Below are 21,696 nucleotides of genomic sequence, written 5' to 3' on the forward strand. Positions count from 1 at the left end.
ATTTGACTAGTCAGTTGACTAGGGCGCCAGCTCTGATTGAAGGTTCACAGTGGGGTCAATGTTCCTTCTCTTTGAAATAATCATGGTTCAAGCACTTACACGTTTACATTGTCCACCTCTGCTGGGCACCAACCCTGGATCTGACAGGTCTGGAAAGTGGAATTGTAATTAACACATCGGCCCGTCAGGATCCCTGCAGAAGGAAACACTCCATCAGGAAAATGTCATGGTAAAAAAAAGCAAAGCTCAGCATGTCAGGAAGCCATGTCTTCATTCAAAGATTACTTGAGAATTTGTAGTTACAGATGGGTAGCCGTGTTGGTCTGCCATAGTCAAAAGGAAGGAATTTTTTTTGTTTTGAGAATTTGTAGTTCACCTCAAATAGCAAAACTGGATGGAACTCTCCAGCTCATTATAAGGGGCCCATTGCAGTCTCCACGCTCTCCTCAGCCGCCACCCAACCACCCGCCTTTTGATCAAGCACATCCAATCCACTGTGGGGCAATCCATGACTGCCTCAACCTGGCTGAACCCCAGGTCAACCTGAACTGGCCTGATTTGGTTTGGGAGCTGATTCAGCTAGAGCCTGCGGACAGTCTTAATCAAAATAATCTCTAAAGCCACATTATTCTTTTTAAACCACAGTTTTTCCTGTGCTGGATGCCTGTCCACCAGCCTTGTTTCAGCACAACTCAAGAACGTATGGTGGGAAAAATAAGTTCCACACATTCCAACTATTTATCCTTCCCGTCATCCCAGAAATTGTTCTAAAAATAAAATTCTGTACAGAGCAATCCAAGTACCAACCAGCCCCTGCTTGGCTCCCCCCCCCCCCACTGTCACAGCATCATTCATGTGCCCTCAGACCATTGGGTATGAAAAAAAGTAGGTCAATGGTGTATAGATCGTTCTGCCAACGATGAGCCAAAGCCAATACATTTCACAGTGACAATGAAAGGTAAAGACAAGCCTTTCATTTGTACACCGCTCCTTCCTTGTCTGTTGCTTACCTGCTCCTGTGGCGGTGGGGACGGGCTTCTTGCAGTCTTTGTCCCCCTTGCACTTGTACCCCGGCTATTTATGAAACAGGAAAGAGAAGAGATGGGCAGAGAGAAGAAGCCTCTAATGTTTCCAATATTAGTTCCCAGTTACCTTGTCCCCCTGTTCTGAGATGCTCAGACTCCTGAGGGAGCTAAGAATATCTTAGCTCCCGATCCCTGTCTCATTCACAATCAGTCCTTAAATTTCTTTTTTGGAGGGATAAAGGTAAAGGTAAAGGTACCCCTGCCCGTACGGGCCAGTCTTGACAGACTCTAGGGTTGTGCGCCCATCTCACTCAAGAGGCCGGGGGCCAGCGCTGTCCGGAGACACTTCCGGGTCACGTGGCCAGCATGACAAGCTGCATCTGGCGAGCCAGCGCAGCACACGGAAACGCTGCTTACCTTCCCGCCAGTAAGCGGTCCCTATTTATCTACTTGCACCCGGGGGTGCTTTCGAACTGCTAGGTTGGCAGGCGCTGGGACCGAGCAACGGGAGCGCACCCCGCTGCGGGGATTCGAACCGCCGACCTTTCGATCAGCAAGCCCTAGGCGCTGAGGCTTTTACCCACAGCGCGTCCCTTTTTGGAGGGAAGGAGCCCATTAATAAAATCCATGAACTCCACCCCGCCCCTTTCTCTGCCACCATTGTAGCCAATTAGTGTGAGCAGTTCTGAGCTAGACGGTGAAGGCAGCTTTTTATACTCCAAAATGAACAGGCCAGTGCGGAACGTCAGAGCTGCCACCAGCATGAACACCGGATTGGCTGTGCCCATGTTGCTGCCACTGTGCCCCAGCACACCCGCTTCAAGCAAGCTACATGGCGTCAGGAGGGCGGCTCTGCAGCTCTGCCCTACCACTCTGACAGCTTCTGCTGCAAAGCTTCCTCTGCCACCAGGATAGTCTTCTCAAAGGAATAGCTAAGGAGGGAAGCACAAAAGGCTAAGCCCCTTTTTGTCTAGAGCACGGAAGACATGGCAGGAGAAGCCACAGCCCCAGGCCACCTCCCTTCACCCTCTCTTGCCTGACCTGCTTACATCAGGGCAGACGCCTTGGAACTGGTTCTTCGTCACAATGAGTTTGGTGATGATCACAAAGACCGATGTTCCCTAGGAGCAGGTGGGAGCAGGGAGGGAAAGGAGGGGAAAGTTCACGTTGTCGCAAGGAAGGGCACAGAGACAGAAGAATGGTGAACAAATGAGTTACCGCGGTCACAGACCAAGAAAATAAAATGCAAAATTAAACCCAAATGACAAGTTGAAGAAGAGTATGCCAAGTGAAGCAATGGGTGGGAAAGAATCAGAGAACACCCAGGCAAGGATCAAAGCACAGACTAAGAGACCGGGACAAGCAAACATTTTTTTATGAGCCTGCCTGTCCACATCAACCAATGTTAGACAGCTGCAACCAACTCTCAATAAGTTTGCAAAAATTCACCATACCAGACCTGTGACTATTTTTGCAATGGATTAGAATTTTAAAAATAAGACCCTGAGGCAACGAATTGGAAAGGAGATGCAATTGTGCATATATTTTTGAAAAACAACAGCACTTTTCTTTTTCTTTGTAAAAAACCCTCCCTCTCCCTCCCTTGAGCACTCACTCAAGCTTTTCCACCACTGGGGAGGAACAGGTTTGGGGGGGTACCCTTCCTTCCCAGGGAGAAAAGTTGCTGGGGAGGATTTTTTTCATCAGAAAGGGTTAAGCTTTAATGCTGTATTGTTTTTAACACTTGATTGGAAGCCACCCAGAGTGGCTGGGGAAGCTCAGCCAGATGGGCGGGATATAAATAATAAATTATTATTATTATTATTATTATTATTATTATTAACCCCCTCCCTTTTCTCTGGCTGTTCTTCTGCAGCTACTCAGCCATATGCACAGTCACTCTTGCATTTAACATTTGAAAGAGAACTTGTGCAGAGAACCTGCATCCTGTACACCAGTGGTTTTCAACCAGTGTGCCGTGGCACTGTTCTGACTTTTCTTCCCTCCCTCCTCTGATGCCCTTTTGCATCTCTGCCTCCCTAAGGCTTGCACAGCTGTTTATTGCACCAGCCCTGGCCACAAGCTCCCCAGGCGAATGGTGCCTCTGGGGTTGGTACTGGTTGCCAGGAGCTGAAGTGGCCTTGGAGTAAGCAAGTGGGCGAGGGAGTCCAGCCAGCCAGTCCACCAGCCCTTGTTACTGGGAATAGACAAACAAGTACAAATCTAGACTTGCCAAGGACAAAATTAACAATATTTAGAAATCATCTGTACAAACACAGTATTAGGTTAAGTTTAGGATAAGTAAAATCTTTTTTTCACAGGTGTATTTTAACAATTGTTATTCTTTTCACTTGTAACTTTATACTGGGTACAAAAGTCCTTTTAATTTTTCAATAAAGAATAACTTTTTTAAAGCTGTGTAATTTCAATATAATCTAAGGATTTGTATGGCACACTTGTAAAATGTTCCACACCTAGGGGCGCCTAAATACCTAAAGGTGTTCACACGATTAAAAAAACTAAATGCTTGCAGCTGCATTTTTCACACAGGCAATAGGAATTGAGCTTGACCCTGGCTCCTCACAATGCATACATAGATGGACAAACAAAAGTAAGAGAGGCAATGTGGTGTAGTGGTTAGAGTATTGGCATGAAACTGGGGAGAGGCGAGTTCAAATCTCCCCCTCTCCCGCACAGCTTACCTGGAATCCCTGGTTCATAAAATGAAGTAACTAAATTTCCACGTAAAGTGATCCTGAAACAAGGTCCCACCTTGAAACAAAGAGCACAGAGCAGCCCTTATGTTCTGGAATGTCAAGTCTGGAAACAAGAAGCCGCAACTCTTAGGAGAAAATGAGTTTCCCTTTTTCAAGCATCTGCCTCGGGACTGGGCAGGAAAACAAAAACAGAGCTGGTTTCTGTGCTTGGAATTACTCTGAATTTTCCAATAAGTTAAGAAGGAAAGTTCTCTTCTGCACCACAACTTTCCCACGTCTGCCAATGAAAAAAGGTTACTCAGAGTTTCCAAAACATTTTATGGCAGTTCCTCTCCCCTGTTGCAGTTTTCGGCAAGCAAAATTGAAACATGTGACTTAGAACTTGAGCTCCTATGAGCACAGTTCGTGTGTTGGGGTGTTTCTGCTGAAGGACGGGGGAAAGCATTTTTTGCTGATTCTTCCTCCCCCTTGCAGCTCTCTGAAAAGCTGCTCGGCTCTGGCTGATGCTGGAGTTTGGAGGTGTCCCCTCCGTGTCTGAGCCTTCACTGAACCACAAATTCCCTTTACTCCGTTTAGAGTGCACTCCCACTGCTGGTTTGAAAAGCAGGATACACACATTAGCCACAATCCATATTTATCTTGTATCAGTCCTGCCGTTCCTTACGAAATCTTGAGTTTTGATGTATTTTACCCAAACCAGCTTCGATCCAAAATGAGAAAAGAACTGTGTACATGTTACCAGCTTAAAAAGCAGCAAGGTTGTCCTTTTTGTTGGATCGATATTGGATCGAATTTGGTTTGGGAGGAAACACATCAAAACACACTATTTAGGGGGGGGGGAGAGATAGGGTGCAGGAAAGATATGGATTGCGGCTAATGCTGTGTGCACACTGTGTTCTGAACACCAGTGGGAGCGCAGTGGATGTTTCCACAGCCAAAAAGTGATGTTGTGTACACCATCTCCGTCCTTTATTTTAATACAGTGGTACCTTTATGAATACAGTGGTACCTTGGTTCTCAAATGGTTTAGTTGTCGAGCAAATTGGCTCCTGAACGCTGAAAACCCATAAGTAAGTGTTCCGATTCGCAAACGTTTTTCGGAAGCCAAACGTCCAGTGCGTCTTCTGCTCGAGTGCAGGAAGCTCCTGCAGCCAATTGGAAGCTGCGCCTTGGTTTTCAAACAGTTTTGGGAGTCGAATGGACTCCTGGAACAGATTAAGTTTGAGAACCAAGGTACCACTGTAGCTGTAAAGACATTAGCAGATTATTATGCTTATCTCCAGGACATAAAAGGTTTCATTTGCTGATCTCTGCTGATTAAGATGCTGTTAAAAGGCACAGCAGCAAGCCAGGATGATTTTCTACCCTGTTCAGGTGCCGCCTTTTTTTTTTTTTTTAAACAAAATTAATTTAATGTATCAAATATATGTGTTACCCATTTGTGGGGGGGTGTGTGCAGGAAAACTGAACCATAAGACAAACAGTAAAGCATACTATAATCCATTAATGATGTTCAAATACAACAACTTGCATGCTGGTGTATTTCACCTTAACCCCCCCTCCCCATCTTTACCTTGGTGACAGATGCTGGGGGTGTAACATGACACTATGCTCTAGCTGGCAAGCACTGCCTGTGGCTGGGAGCCACCATTTAAATCCCCCCCCCCTAATTCCCCGATAGAAACTGGGCGGGGAGTTGAAATGTTGGCTGCAGCTGCTTCAGAATCAGGAGGACTGGGCCCAGGAGATGGGCGGCCCCTTCACAGCCACCCAACATTCCTGACCCATGACCTGCCATGCAGAACAGGAAATGCCTTCAGATAATTTTCTAAAAATGCTTAAGGATGAAGGAATGCAAACTGCTCAGTCTAGCACATGGGTAGGCAAACTAAGGCCCGGGGGCTGGATCTGGCCCAATCACCTTCTAAATCCAGCCCTTGTATGGTCCAGGAATCAGTGTGTTTTTACATGAGTAGAATGTGTGCTTTTATTTAAAATGCATCTCTGGGTTATTTGTGGGGCATAGGAATTTGTTCATTTCCCTCCAAAAATATAGTCTGGCCCCCCACAAGGTCTGAGGGACAGTGGACCGGCCCCCCTGCTGAAAAAGTTTGCTGACCCCTGGTCTAGCACTAAGGAAAGGGGGGGACAGTTGATCCCCACCCCTAATGGAGGAAGGTGTGTGCTAGGAGATTACACATTTCTGTTTCCCTGAGTGGTAAAGAGCTTCAGGGGCTGTGCTGCTGGGATGAGTTCTTCCTGTGTACGAAAACAACTGAGTTCTGGTTTTCTTTGCAATATTTGTCCCCCCTCCCCCTTCAAATAGGCAAGCAGACTGGAGGCAAACAGACATCCCACACGTAGGTAGCAGCTGCTGAACACCCCAGTTCCAGATCCAGCTAACCGCAGCCAACCACAAGAGTCTGACTTTCTCCCCATCCTGCCAGTCTCTGTATTTGTTGCTTATTTAAATGGCCAGTGCTGTTTCTCATGTACACAACTGCTGAGAACCGTCCCATATTCCAGCCCTGCTGGCAAACTGCCTATTCAGGAGACCATAAAAAGTCATTAAGAAATACAGATGGGTCCTGGTGCATACTTTTAAGGCCGTAAACAGCAAGGGCCCATTTGACATGGCAATCCCTCCCTCACCCCCCAAAAGCTTGACTTTACAATTTATTTGATGCCAGTTTAAGACTGTGGTATTTGTGATATTTGCCTGGTGTGCTCTGGTCCATGGGGTCACGAAGAGTCGGACATGACTAAACGACTAAACAACAACAACATTTGCATATATTTGTTGAAAAATACTGGATTGTATTGTCAAAATACTATTGGGGAAAATATGGAAAATAAATTTTATTTTTTAAAAAAAGACTGTGTGGTATTTGCAGGGAGTCGGGTGGGATGTAACAGGGAATGGGTGTGTGTATCTTTATTGTGATGAATTCTGTTTTGATTCTATTGTATTGTTATGAGTTGGCCGGTGGTGGGAGGGAGTAGGCTGTATGTTGAAACTCTTCTATCCCCTGAGTCCAGCAAGTGTAATATAAGCAGGGATTAAAATTCCTAGAAGAGTCAGGCTAGCTTCCTGGTGAGGTGATAGCCTAGGTGATGGGGACATTAAGAGAACAAAGGAAGTGGATTTGTGCCAGATGACAAACTTGCTGGTACTTAGAAAGACAAAGGTGAGAGTGAAGAATTGAAGGGTGTGAGCTAGAAGCTGGAAAAATGCTGCAGGCTGGGAAGCCAGAAAGTCAGAGTGATGCTTGATTTGTGTGTGAATGCAAGGCTGTGGCTATGGGATAAACAAGGCCCTCTTGGAGTGTTAATGCTGTGAAAACCTCCATCGTAGGCTCAGGTTGTATATACGTGTAAATAAGCCATATATCATAACAACACTACAGTCTCCACTGTCCCTCATTCCAAAGGAAGCACAAACCTTGGGTAAGCACCTGGAACCCTCAGAATCTCATACCAATTGGATATTGGGGTGGCACACAACAGTGTATTATTCTTATTCTACACTACCCAGGGATTTGTCTGGACAAAGGGCAGTTTAAAGATTTTAAAATCAAATAAATGAACATGAACGCTCTTTTATTACGTCCCATGAAAACTCAGTTTGCGGTGGCCAAGTCAAACGAATTGACAATCCTATCCTGTTGCCCCCAACTCTCCGGCAGAGGTCCACATTCAGCTGCCCGGGTTCAGTCCACTTGCAAAAGCCAGCAGGGACCTCAGGACGCCATATCCTTGACTAAGCCTTACTCTTGGATTCCACCCCATCCATCAGTTTCACTGCAACATGCAGCAAAAATCAGAAACAACTGGGATGAAGTTGGTGGCCCCAGAATTCGGAGCAGTTGCTCCTATCATCTTTGGGGGGGTGGGGAGTGGGAACAGCTCATGTTCTTACCCACAATGTTTTCTATTTATGGAACTCTTCTTCTGCATTCTTTGTATTCCTAATGGGCCTGAGCATGTTTTGGGAATTTCCTGCTCAGTTGGGGAACATGAGAGCAACGTTTGAACTCTGTTACAGTTCCAATGGGGTGAGGGGGAACAGCATAGAAGGGTTATCTGCGGTCCTGAGAAGTACAGTGTGTATATATTTAGAACACAAATTGCTTGTGCTCACTGACCTGTCTCAGATTTGATGCTGAAGGTACAATGAAATCTGAACACGTATCCATAGAATATTCCGACTCAAGACTCCATAAACTTTTATCTACAGTTCTGCTGATGCCAGTTACTTGCTGCCTTAGATCCACAAGAAAGGCTCTTCATACCTTCATCTGTACTGTATTGCTACCAACAATCTACCTTTATGGCACCGTTTGCCATGGCAAGTGAGCAAGCATGAAATCATTAAGACACTTATTTTCCAAGAAGGCATTTAGAAGTGCTTTAAACAAAGTTTGCACTCAGGTGTGATTCCCCAGGGCAAGAAATACTCACAACTGAGCATCTGAAATTGTGTATTTTAAAATACAGACACTGTAGGCCCTGATCCTTTTCCATTTACTATTTATGTGCAAACACAAATGGCTCATTTGCACCATTAAAATATTAAGTATGTATATCTGGTTCATGCCTGCACATTTATCACTTGATGGCTGCAACATCAGGGGGTGATTCGTATGACTGAATGGCAGGGGCAGCGCGTCCTGTTTTGCCTCCTGAGATGAAACGGGAACGTGTCGCCATGCTACCCATACCTGGGAAGCTGAAGGACAGCCACTGGTAGAGAAGCGATGCTGCTGCTATTGCCACTTCTCCACTGGCGGCACGGCAGGGGGCACCCATGGGGGCACTGTCTTTTCAACTTCCACCACCTGAGGCAGCTACTTCAACCAGTCTCATGGGCAGGCCGGCCATGCTGAATGGGTCATTCTAGAACAGTGGTTCCCAACCTTTTTTTGGCTATGCCCCACTAAGCATCTCTAAAATCCTGACCCCCCCCCCCCCCGCCGTGACATATAATTATTATTATTCAAAAAGTGAACTCATATTCACGTGGAGGAAGCCTAAAAGGCCATTCACTGTTAATAACTCATTCTCGAATTGCCCCCCTTAAAAATCAAATTGCCCCCCTGTGGGGTGTGTGCCCCATGTTGGGAACCACGGTTCTAGAACATTCTTATCACTTCACAAACAATGTTATTCCATGGAGTCAGTCAGCATATGCATTCCCTTGCTAGTAATCAGGTATATAGTAATCTCTCTTACAGAAAGTGATGCAGTGTCATGCACAAACTATACCGGGGAATATTTTTCTGAGAGGGGAGCCACATTACCCCCCCCCCAAGTTATTGCTGAACCCATACTCTGCTCCTGAAGGGTTTTGCTGCTGCTTTATTGGGTCTGTGCTATGGGTTATTGTATAGCTTGTATTGCTTTTTTCTGATTTTATATTATACTTTATGCTCTCAAGTAACTTAGAGACTCCTCTCACAGCAAGCGACTATTAAATTGAAATCATGACGACAAAAATAAAAATGATTGATTTATCCAGACATCAACAGACCAAACGGCCTACCCACCTTTCAGCCTCAGGAGAGCTCCATACCCTTTCAACCCAACTCCCTCCCCGAGAACTTCGTGAAGGCTTACCTGTGGAGGCGTAACATAATCAGCCGTGTCCATGACCTGGTTACTGTACTTGCCAAAGCCTTTCACCTTGGTCACCACGGAGGACTCAATGGAGGTGTCCCTTATTTGGTAGGCCTTCTCGTGCAAGAACACCCACCTGCAAAATGGGGCGGAGGGGGCAGAATAAACCAGTTAGCAAGTCTTCTAGGGCTAGGCATGCCTTGTATGAAATGACAAGACACAGAAAATAATGGTGGACTAATTTACATGAGCAAAAACCACCCTGATCTTTTACTGCAGGGTTAGCTAACTTAGTGTGCTCCCACTGTTGCTGGGCTCCAGCTGCCATCAGCATGGCTGGTGGTCAGAGATAATGGGAGCTGGAGCCCAGCACACTGCCTACCCCTGTTTTGGTGTCTTAAGCATTAGCACTGTTAACGGAATAGCTCCCTATGACTACTAGATCTTGGGGCCAGTAGCTTCCCCTCATGCTTCTGCATAGCCCTGTGCATAGTGAGGTCACATCTTCCACATTCTCTCAGCTGTTGCCAGCCGGTTATCTCATTTTGGGGTCTCCAGCTCCCTCCCTGTGGGCGTAATCCATTTCTATTGCAGTCAGTACAGATGTTATGAATTTGTTTGGCATTTCAAAAGCCTCTTCTGGTTGTCTTGTTATGAGAACTGGGGGGTTGGGGGCTTTCTTCAGAGAAGGAGTGATGAGGTGATCTGCTGGAGCGCAAGGGTAATTGACAGCTTCTGCTTGCTCTGGCAAGCAAAGGAAGTGATGATGTGAGGCTTTCAGGTCCTTTTAAAATGAAGTTTGAACCATAAACATACTATTTTCCAGTTCAGACGTTGTCCTATCTATACCATTAGCCCCCTGCCCCATAATAGTAGATCCCTCCCAGTTATTGCTTCCAAAAAAATGCTGTTTCCCACAACAGGCCTCCCTGCTAGGCAATAAATGACGAGAAGCCCTGTAGGAGGGCGTTTAAAAGAATGTTTTTGTCCAAACCAAATTGTAAGGCAATTTTTACTTCGCATCTCATTTTTTGTTGGGTGCTGCCCTCTAGCGCTCAGATTTATATTGATTTATCACAGCGATAGATAGAAACGCCATCCATGTATGCAGCTGATGGCTCTGACAACGGTGACTTTACCAAGAAGGAGGCCAGGGAGCATATCAGCACTGGCCAAATGGAAAAATGTCACCTGAACACATTTAGTCAGCAGCACATCCCACTGATTTCAATTAAGCCTGCTCCCCAATAAGAGCATGTGCTTAAGAATGCAATCTGTAATGCAATTTGTCTAATTTGGGTTTCAGTGAATCACAGATTGTAAAGGGCCTTTCTATCATCAGCCTGATTTCCGGCATACAGCAGGGTGCATATATTATCCCTCCAGTAATTCTTAGATAGTGTCTGTACCTTTTATGGGATATCAGACATCTAGCGCTGAATCAAGCACATCCATTGGCAAACTGTTCCAACTGCCAATTATCTTCCCGGCTAAATGTTTGCAGCTAATTTCCCGTCTGAGGGATTCAATCTCCCTGCTGGATCCCTCTTTGGTTGCCTAGAGATTAAAAAATGGCCTCCGCTATGAGACATCACTTCCTTGTTCATCCCTTCCCTTGCTCAAGAAGACCATGTGAGCCAGGCACAGCTGATGCCATCCCATCCATACCAGAATGACAGCCTTTGAACATCACAAAGGAGAACAAAAAAAAAAAAAAAAAAAAACCCAACCTCATGAAGTATCAGATGCCAACATTCAAGGTTGGAAGCCACTAATGGATCAAATTAAATTAGATATTTCCCCCCTTCCATACCCACTTAGAACTTGGTAAAATGCTAACAACATTAAGCACACGGTCATTTTGAAATGAAGCTGGCAGTTCAGTTAAATGGTCCATTTATTTCCCTCTGTTTGATCAACTCAGAAGAAGTAGAAGGGTTTATCCTATCTTACATCACTCCTTTCCTACTGCCTTTGCCAAAGACTGGAGTTTTGCTGTTGTAGGCAACATACGCACAGGATCCAGTCCCCTCCTCTTGAGGAAGAGCTTTTATTGAAGGGATGTCGCACATTTCCCCAGCAGCCAGACCACCCCAGTTTTGTCACTGGGGAAAATGCCCTGTCCGTCCAACAAAGATGCTGATATTTGCAACTGTTGTGTGGAATGGACTTTGCCAGCAAGAGGCTCAGAAATGGTGACAACAACAACTTTGCTGGGTCAACACCGTTTTATATTGACTACTTGGTAGTTACAAACTAGGGAGGCTAAAAACAACCCCAGCACATCACTCCAGTGCGGCAGAGAGAGTCAGACACTAGATAGGTTATACCAGCCTGGCCCCCATCCAAAGTTCTGGGCTACAACTACCATCAGCCTATGCTTGCTAGAGCTCATGGGAGTTGTAGTCCAAAACATTGGGGGGTAAAAGCTTGGTAAAAGCTGGGTATATACCATCACCCTGCAATAATAATATTGCCATTTTATGAACCTTTCATTTTAGGAAGGCCACCCTGGCATCTGAACCATACCACACCCTGTGAATGTAGCCAGTGTCTATCCCTTCTATGGCAATGCATCCTGTCTCCATTAGGTGGTGGGATATCCTCCTACTGCTGTAGGATGATGGCTAACATGAGCATGGTGCTTTCAAGTGCATGGGTACCTAAACTCTCTGTTTGGAGGTGGTGGTCTCCTGATTTATGCCACGGTGCATCTGCAGAAGCACAACCAACCAGACACCTTCATCTGCCTCAGCTGCAACAAAACATGTCTCTCCCACATCGTTCTCCACAGCCACAGCAGGAGTTGCAACCTTCCAGCAGTCTGACTTCACCCCCAAAGGCGCACTCTTCCATTGTCTCCCGAGACAGACACCAACAAGGTGTGGGATGAGGGCTAACAAGAGCATAGTGCTTTCAAGTATCTACCTACTTAAACTCTCCATTTGGGGGGGGGGTCTTCTGATTTAAATATTTAGCGGGGGGGGGATGATTTGATCCCCTTTCCTTGGGATGGGATTGATCTGTTTGCGTAGGGAAAAGTTCAGTAGCTGGATCTGAGAAGACCCCCTCCCCAAATACTTACCCAGCCCCCATTTTCTTTTATCTTGCCCTAATTTAGAACATAAGCATGGAGTTTTCCCCACAATCATGAGTTATAAACCTGCCTCTTAGTAAAATGGAAGCTCCTGAAGGTTCCTCAGAAGCTAATGGAATCCATGACCACAAACATATTTCATGCTTTGTGGTACAATCAATGTCATGCCAATTCCTAGACTCCATGCGCCAACTTTGAGCAGCATGTCCATTACACAGACTACAAATGCTTCGCTAGGCTGTGAGCCAAATGAAACTCTATGAAGGGGGGGTTAGCAGTACCTGCATTGTGTGACATAAGAGCCTTTTCAATCCACGTTTACTATGTAAGAAGGTAAGGACATCTTGTCCTGCATCCTGTTTTCTCAGTGACCAACCAGATGCCCAGGGAAAGCCCCCAAAAGCAGGACCAGAATGAAAACAGCACTCTCCCCACTTGTAATTCTCCCCACTTGGTATTCAGAGAAATGCTGTCTCCGATGGTGGAGGAAGTGCACAGCCAACAACACTGCTGCTACGCACGGATAGCCTTATCCTCCATGAATATGGCCTCTTTTAAAGGCCTTCCATGCTAAGTGAGTAAAGGATTGCTGTGACATGCAGCATCCCCAATCTACATATGTTAACTTGAGAGCTTGCATAGAGCCTGCAACTGCAGGCTTTGTAGATTAATTGTGGTTTGTACAGGAGTATCATGTATCCTTTCGAGCTGCGCAGAATCTAATAAGGCATCACAGGCAACGAAAGGCTAAAGTGCGGGAGCGCCTCGTGATGGCTCACACAGCAATACCTGCAGGAAGTTCACAACCAAGCCCTCAAGTGGAGCCCAAAAATGTAGGCACACACAAACTCAGCAGAAGAACGTTTAATCCAATCCAATCCAGTGCTATTTTTCTAGAAAAAGAGGTGCCGGAACTCACAATGAACTCCTCCCTTGTTCTCTTATAATGGCAATGGCACCCACCTGACAGGGGCCGGAACTGAGTTCCGGTGAGTTCTGGCCACTGCTTTTTTTCTTTAAAAATGTTTATGGATACTCTCATTTTCCTACTCATAACGAAATACTGCCCCTCAATGAGGCCAAACTTAGATTCACAAAATGTTTAGGGGTATGCATCCCCCCCAGGAAAAAAATCACTGGTTCCAGCTGGAAAAAACCACCCTGAATCAACCAGCTGTCAGATGCCTGGCAGAAGAGATACGCTTTAACCAGGGGAAAAAGAAAAGAAATGCAAACATTATTGCAAAGAAGTTCAAACCACTAGCATGAAGTTGGCATCCTTCAGAGAAAAGGAAAGGAGTATCTGTTCTTTGCTTATTTCCCTCATTCTCTGACTTCTGTTATTCTGCCACACGCAAAATGGAAAACCTCACTGTCATCTCAGTCACTTGCCAAAACAAGGAAAGTCTGTCGATTACTCTGGCACCTGATAGCCCTCACACTACTCAGAATAAATTTCATGGAACTGTGCTCCCCTGAGTTCCCCTTCCACTGCGCTGCTGACCCTGGGGCCTGATGAAGATAGCCAGATGTGCACATACTCCTTCCACAGAGGTAAGATATATAACCTACTGGTTAGAGTGTTGGAATAGGACCTGGAAGACCAGGGTTCAAATCCCTACACAGTCAGGAAGTTCACTGAGTGACCTTGGGCCAGTTGTTATCTTTTGGCCTAACCTACCCCACAAGATTGTTGTGAGGAGAAAATGTGACGGTAGAGAACCATGTATACCACTCTTAAGTTCCTTGGAGGATAGATGAGATTTAAATGCAATCAATCAATTGATCAATCAATCAATCAATCAATAATAAACAAACATTCTATTTATTATTTTTGGTTAGCAAGGCAGCAATTACCTATTGCCAAATATCTCAGGTAGGCTAGTGAGATGGTTAACCTTTTATTTTTCATGGGATGCAACGGAATTCTGAGACAGCGCTAAGTGAGACTGCTACCAAACTGCACTTTATTCTTGTGGCCAAGGGTGTATCTGTTCTGTACATTAATTAGGCAAAAGATTAGCCAAAGGCAGCATCACTGCATCACAGCATTTGAGTTTGTGTTGCTGATGTGTTCTTCTTCCAGTAAGGAAGCAATGCTCTTGAGCTTTCTGGCTCAGAAGGCAGCACAAAGTGGATAAGCTGAACACCCGTTTAAAAGGGCAGGCCAGCTACAGGTGTAGTGAGAAGCTCAAGGAAGGTGGTGCCAGGAAGTAGATCAGGCAAATCAAAGTGTCAAGAACAAGGAACTTTGCAGTGCAATACAAAACCCTCCCAAACCAATTTCTAGCTGTGAAAGTGTGATGAGAATCTCATCGCAAGCAGCAACTTATCTTTCAGACTACCCACAACTCTCTGGGAAACACCACTGCAAATCGCCCATGCTCATAGCATCACACAGAAATGAAACAGGATGGTTATTTCGCTTGCCGGTTGAGAAATTTCAAGTGCTATCTAACAAGTCCCACAATTCCATTGTGTGTGCGCAGGTGCGGGGAATTTTTACCAGTGACAACATACTGCAGTTTAAGTATGTGAAATATGTACTACCTTGAGGACCCCACACATCAGATGGGTGTAGTCCTGATCTAGCTACAGTGTGTGGTGACTAATAGCCCATTCCTATGCATGTTTATTGGAAGTAAATCCTAGTAGGTTCAAGGGGGCTTACTCCCAAGGAAGTCTCCATAGCATTGTAGCATGGGTCCCATTGAAACTACTATAAGAAACAACTTGTGACTGAGGTCACATTGCATTCAATAAGATGGATGGCCCAATCTTATGCACATTTATGCAGAAGTTCCATACTTTTCCATGTATAAGATGAAGATTTTTTACGGATGGCTGCGTTGAAGTTAAATCCTTTGAAGACAGAGGTCCTCTGGCTGGGTCGGGACGACATGGGGTTGGGGGGCCAACTCCCATCTTTTGCGGAAGCTCAGTTAGTGTCACGCCTTCTGTCAAGAGCTTGGGTGTAACTTTCAACGCCTCCCTTTCCAGGGAGGCGCAGGTTGCAGCCACAGCAAAGCTGGCATTTTCCCATCTCCGCCGTATCAAGCAGTTGATCCCTTACCTGTCTCGCCCTGATCTGGCCACAGTGATCCATGCAACGGTCACATCCAGGCTTGATTATTGTAACTTGCTCTACGCGGGGCTACCCTTGAAGCTGACCCAGAAACTCCAGCAGGTGCAGAATGCTCCTTACGGGGTCCTTGCTGTGGGATCACATTCATCCAGTGCTTTACCAGCTGCACTGGCTCCTGGTGGTGTACAGGATCATGTTTAAGGGGCTAGTTTTGACCTTTAAAGCCCTATGTGGCCTAGGTCCCTCGTACCTACGGGACCACCTCTCCTGGTATGCCCCGCGGAGGACCTTAAGGTCCACAAATAACAATACTTTGGAGGTCCCGAGCCGCAAGGTGGTTAGATTGGTCTCAACTAGGGCCAGGGCCTTTTCAGTACTGGCCCCGACTTGGTGGAACGCTCTGTCACAAGAGACCAGGGCCCTGCGGGATTTGACATCTTTCCGCAGGGCCTGCAAGATGGAGCTGTTCCACCTGGCCTTTGGTTTGGACTCAGTCTGACCCTTATGTTTCCCTCCCCTTATGGTTTTGATTTATGGGCTACTACTAAAATGAGGCTGCATTTTAAATTGTATTTTAACCCGTATTTTAACCCATATTTTAATTAACTGTTTTTTCTTTAACATTTTATTGTAATTTTATTGGTGTTAGCTGCCCTGAGCCCGGTTCTGGCCAGGGAGGGCAGGGTATAAATAAAAATGTATTATTATTATTTATTATGTTAATGTTGAAAAATTGGGTTCTTCTTATACATGGGTAGTGCAGAGGGGTGATCGGGGATTGGTTGCTGCTGGGAGCTGGAGATTGTCTGCGGTGGTATTGCGGGTGATTGTTGGCTGTGGCAAGGGCTTTTAAAAATTGGCTGCTGCAGCGACAGTTCAATTGGGCAGGCGATAGGCAGCTGCTGGCGGCTTGAGGTCAGATGTTTGGTGGCTTTTGTGTCGTGTGCAATAGGAAGCGTTGCTCAGGCAGGCAAGTGATTTTCGGCAATCCCCCCACAAAAGCTGAATGACCCTGGGCAATCCCCCCTCAAAAAAGCTCAAGAACTCTGGGCAATCTCTGCCTATTTTCTTAATTTTGGGTCCCCAAAAATAGGGGACGTCTTATACACGGGGGCGTATTATACACAGAAAAATACAGTTAGTTATTTTGTTTTGACGAAACAAAATAAAAAAATTCCTTCCAGCAGCACCTTAGAGACCAACTAAGTTTGTTTTTGGTATGAGCTTTCATGTGCATGCACACTTCTTCAGATACTTCATATTCTTCAGGCAGACCAACACGGCTCCCTACCTGTAACTATGTTTTGACGGTTTTCACTCCCTAGTAAATGTGCTTAGGGCTGCAGCCTTAGTCATAGGGAACTAATGCTGGTTTAGAGCCTGTGCATTGATTCCACTGCTAAATAATTGTCTCAAGAAGAACCATGTTCTTTAGTCTGTTAGACCCCTGGGAGTGGAGAGAGAAGACAGGATTTACAGCCGAGTTTCCCCCAGCAATGCAGTAGCGGATAAGAAATTGTGTTGCCCCCGGAAGAGGGGAGTATGCATAGGGGAGAGAGAAAGTAATGGGCAAGGCCCAAGCGGCTATCCATGCTAATGGAACTCTGGTTAACAACGTCAGGGTTGGGGTGGGGAACAATTCACTCCAAGCACTCAAGCAGAGATGGCAGAGGGGGGGGGGGGCTTGGCCTCCACCTATTTCCTGCCATCAGCCCCTCCGTTCATATTCCTCTGGAAGGATGCCCAGGAAACAAGTCTGTGCCTCATCAAACAAATGAACTCCCACCATTCTTCTGGCACTGAGCGCTTGCAGGCTATCTATTTTCAGGTGGGATTCAATCATATACCAGCAAATTCAGGTTGTGCAATTAAAGTGGATTTGGTGTCCTGCATGACAAATCTACTCCCAATCCCCGAAGATTGGACTTTTTGAGATAAGGAAAGTGACCGGGAAAATGCACTTGATGCAATGGTCGTCTTAAGGTCCCGATAAACAAATCAAAGTGAATACCCAATGAACAGACATCACCTAATCTTCCTACAAACAATTCAGGTTCAATGCTCCTCTGGAAGTGTCCACTGTTGCAACTCCCATATATTACTACCACCTCTGCCTATAACCAGGACACTTGCTAATATAGCTGCCCTCTCTCACCATCCCTTTCACAACCCAGAATAGAGCTCGTAATTATTATTTCATATTGTACTTTTATAGCCTCTTCCCAACACTGTTTATACAGGGATAGTCCCACTTATCTCCATGGGACTTTCTGGTAATTAGACTAATCGGCTTTGCAGACTTTGTTTATCCTCACAAGCAACCCATCATTCCATTTAACAGATCAGGGACTGAAACCTGCAGTCAGGGACCTACCGTATGTGGGGCCAGACTCGAAGTCTTGAACCCTAAAGCTCCAAATTCAAGGCCCTCCGTTTCATTGCTTGACTCACAGCAGCGGTGTTTTGTTTTTGTTTTTAGCTTAATCCTGCCCCTCTTACTTGCAAATATTTATTTTACAAAAAAAAAATGTACTGCTTGATTGTAACAAAACTAAGGGGTTTACAAGATATGTTCATTCTCAGTAAAAAAGAGTTAACAAGTAGTTTTAAAAGATTTAAAAAAACAATTAGAATCAGGAGTAAGATAAAAAGAGATTAAAACATATTGACATCTACCTGTTTGGATCAGCTTGCTTACAGAAAAAATACAGTGAAGGTGCCTGCCTGATGTGAATTGGCGGGAAGCTCCAGAGTATAGGTGCTGCCTTTTCACAACAATATCAGTTTCAAAAGTGCTTATTCTGTTATAGCATACACAGGCACACATCTCACATCAGTCCCCACCCCTTGCCTGGGGAAACTGAGGATTTATCGTCTTCCCCTCATTCCGCTGGCTTTCCCGTTCTACTCATTCCAGAAAGCTCTCTGTTAACTAGAAGAAACCATCTCCTAACAATTATCTCCCATAAAGAGACCTTCACGGGCCATTAGGAGACATTAACATTCTTTCGCATGTAAGGCAAAACCATATCATGGACCTATTTAACTGTAATCAATAATAGTAAGCCCAGGGCGCTAGGATACCCAGCAGTGATCCCCCCCCCCTCCCATCTCTCTGTGTGCAGCAAAAGCTGTTTCCATATTACTTCTTTTTTTTTGGCCACCAGATGGCCTTCACAGTCACTGTTCCCTAGGTAGCTGCTGGCTTCTATAATTTCCAACTACTCATAACCTCTACCCCTATATAGTAGTTGTCTCCTGTAACTATGATCTCCATGTGCACAACCTCTCTCTCTCTCTCTCTCTCTCTCTCTCTCTCTCTCTCACACACACACACACACCCCTTCCTGCTGAAGTAGTTTTAAGTTGGTCAGCCTTCTCACAATCCACTAATGTACGTTCTTATAGAGTTAAAGGTAAAGGTAAAGGTACCCCTGCCCGTACAGGCCAGTCGTGACCGACTCTAGGGTTGTGCGCTCATCTCCCTTAAGAGGCCGGGAGCCGGCGCCGTCCGAAGACACTTCCAGGTCACGTGGCCAGCGTGATGAAGCTGCACTGGCGAGCCAGCACCAGTGTCGCACACGGAAACGCCGTTTACCTTCCCGCTATAAAGCGGTCCCTATTTATCTACTTGCACCTAAGGGTGCTTTCGAACTGCTAGGTGGGCAGGAGCTGGGACCGAATGACGGGAGCTCACCCCGCCGCAGGGATTCGAACCGCCGACCTTACGATCTGCAAGTCCTAGGCACTGAGGTTTTACCCACAGCGCCACCCGCGTCCCCTCATCTTATAGAGTTACCATCCCCCAAAAGGCTTCCCTCCTTTACCCCACCCCCCCAATATATATTTTTCTCCCAGAAACAACTTTAAGGTGTCAGTGAGACTACTCCGGTATAAACAGTCTCAGGAAAAACAGAACACAGAACCCATCCCAAAGCAGTTAAGTGAACTGTTACAGTAATCGCCTGCTTCCCAAACCGTCCCAGCTCCCCTGAGAACTGTGGGAAGATGCCTTCTACCAGGTCAGACCTTTTGGCTATCAAGCCCAGCATTGCCCACTCTGACTAACAGTGGCTCTCCAGCGTCTCAAGCTGAACTCTTTCACATCACCTGCTCCCTAATCCTTTCCCCTGAATATGTGGAGAGATGAAGCAGGGGGCTCACATTCAAACGAACACCCAACCCATAAAAGCCACGAGTAGAATGAATTAAAACAACTACCAGGAGCCTCTTGCCATCTGGTAAAGCAAATTTTATCATGGCATGTGGTAAAGTCAGCCTCTCTGTGGGGCTGGATGCTCTGGCTCGGGTGGCAAGTTTGCAATGGCACAAACATAGTGCAAAGAGTTATCAGAATCCTTCTTTTGCTGGAAGAAATGACTATACAGTATGTGTGGACAAGCTTGCCTACATAATCACACGTCCAAACAAAGTCTCTGAAGGGACAACATGAATTTAGCTACTTGGTCTCAGGCACAATAGGCAAATAATTGTGAAGCACTTCTTCAGTTAAAAAGCAGCAGCAACAGCAGCTCCTTTCTGTCTATGATTTCCTTGGGGCTATCTAAGGGCAGAAGCCCATGAATTTGTACAACATCCCCTTAGGATGACGAAACGGGGTTTTAACAAATGAAATTTGCTGTGGCCCTGAATCCAAGTCTCCTGGCTCTCCAAACAGCTCCTCAACTCCAGACTTGTGAGAGATGGTAATCATTTTCTATCCGCCACCCAAACCCCACAAACCAGAGACAACACTGTCCGCAGCCTCGTGGGACCACATAAGCCTTCCTGCCACCTGCAACTGCACGTTCCTTTTCCAGAGCTGACAGGAATGTCTATGTGAGTTATTATTTCCTTAGAGATCTTTGCAAGTTTGGAGAATCCAAGTGAAAATCTCTATGTATTTCAAGTCTCCCTTACAGGAACAAGTTACATTTAGAACCATTCACTTGGCACAGTGCTATTTTTCTAGAAAAAGAAATACCAGAACTCACCATGAACACCTTCCTTGTTTTCTCTTACAGTGGCAATGGTACCCACCTGAGAGGTGCTGGAACTGAGTTTCGGTGATTTCTGACTGAAAAAAAGCCCTGACTTAGCAGCCTTATCTACCTGGTTTCTCACACCCATCAAAAATAAGGCAAGATTTTTAAGGTAGCCAAGCTGTTCTCGGTTACTTCCCCAACACCTTCCTTGTTCTACTGTCCTCTACCAACACCTTTGTGTAAAAAGTTGCCACCTCTTGAGCGATGATGATTTGTGGGGTGTAAGCCCTTACCTTGCTTCTCCCAAAGCCACCCTCCCCCCCAAGTGAGAATATATTTCCCCCATTCACATGCCATCCCTCACCCAATGAAGTAGGAAATGATCAGCAGCTGGACGGCCCGGTTGATCACGCCGATGGTCCAACTTTTTACCACCACCGATTTGGTGGTTTCATAGGTGAAGAAGTTTGCCACACAGTTCATGCCGAAGAAAAGCCTGGGCGCAGAGGAGCAAATCCAAGATGTTCTGCAGACCAGACTGGAATGTCAAGGGTGTTGTGATGGGTCTATGAGTGGTAGACACGGAGGTGTAATCTGCGCAGGGAGAACATTCAGAAGCTTTTTGAAAGGAAGAAGTTCTGCTGGCTCCCTCCTGCTGTTGTCTCCTGCTACTCTGGGCATGCTTGAGAGGCTGGGACCCCTTTTTATAAGATCTCTTTCCCCACCCCCACCCCTACCCAACACCCGGTGATGCAGTCAGAGAAAGGTGGGGCTTTCCAGCTCATCAATTACAAATTGGATTCTAGCGAGTGCCTAGATGGAAGAGATCTGAGCATTAAATAATGAATCTGCAATTGCTGCATTTCCTCTGAGTGGTGTTCCAGCTCTACAGATAGTGCCCCTGCTGTGTCAGACCTTCGCAACATCAGTCAAAGGGGAAGGAAGGAGAGGGGGAGGGGAAAGCGGAATAATATTCCCCTCCGGAGACGACATTGGAAAATGGGAAATCATTCTGACAAGATGCTGCCTGCATTGAAAACAGTGGGATCCTAGTCCCAAATCCGTGACAGTGTGAGCAACAGCAAAAGAAAGTTCCTGGTTATTCCTTTGAGCTATCTGTCTCAAAGACGCACAATTCAAGTTCACTTACCAAAGCTCAGTAGCCGAATAA

At 45.9% G+C, this 21,696-nt stretch overlaps 1 protein-coding gene across 3 annotated transcripts in view; it reads right to left on the reverse strand.

Annotated features, from left to right (window-relative positions):
• Positions 1-21,207, reverse strand: part of P2RX3 (purinergic receptor P2X 3) — a 31,067-nt gene extending 9,860 nt beyond the window's left edge. The window contains exons 1-5 of one of the 3 annotated variants that reach the window (XM_028738690.2): positions 20,890-21,207; positions 9,359-9,494; positions 2,075-2,146; positions 1,011-1,074; positions 100-193 (exon numbers count right to left, since the gene is read on the reverse strand). In XM_028738690.2, the coding sequence (XP_028594523.1) occupies positions 100-193; positions 1,011-1,074; positions 2,075-2,146; positions 9,359-9,494; positions 20,890-21,008 (485 nt within the window). In that variant the 5' untranslated portion in view covers positions 21,009-21,207. Of the gene's footprint in view, positions 1-99; positions 194-1,010; positions 1,075-2,074; positions 2,147-3,727; positions 5,119-9,358; positions 9,495-9,740; positions 10,205-20,889 lie in introns of those variants that run through there. The other 2 variants (XM_028738699.2, XM_028738708.2) reach the window with 2 other exon arrangements.
• Between the last annotated feature and the right edge of the window lie 489 nt (positions 21,208-21,696).

This window comes from Podarcis muralis, chromosome 1 (assembly GCF_964188315.1).
Source record: "Podarcis muralis chromosome 1, rPodMur119.hap1.1, whole genome shotgun sequence".
Taxonomy (NCBI): domain Eukaryota; kingdom Metazoa; phylum Chordata; class Lepidosauria; order Squamata; family Lacertidae; genus Podarcis; species Podarcis muralis.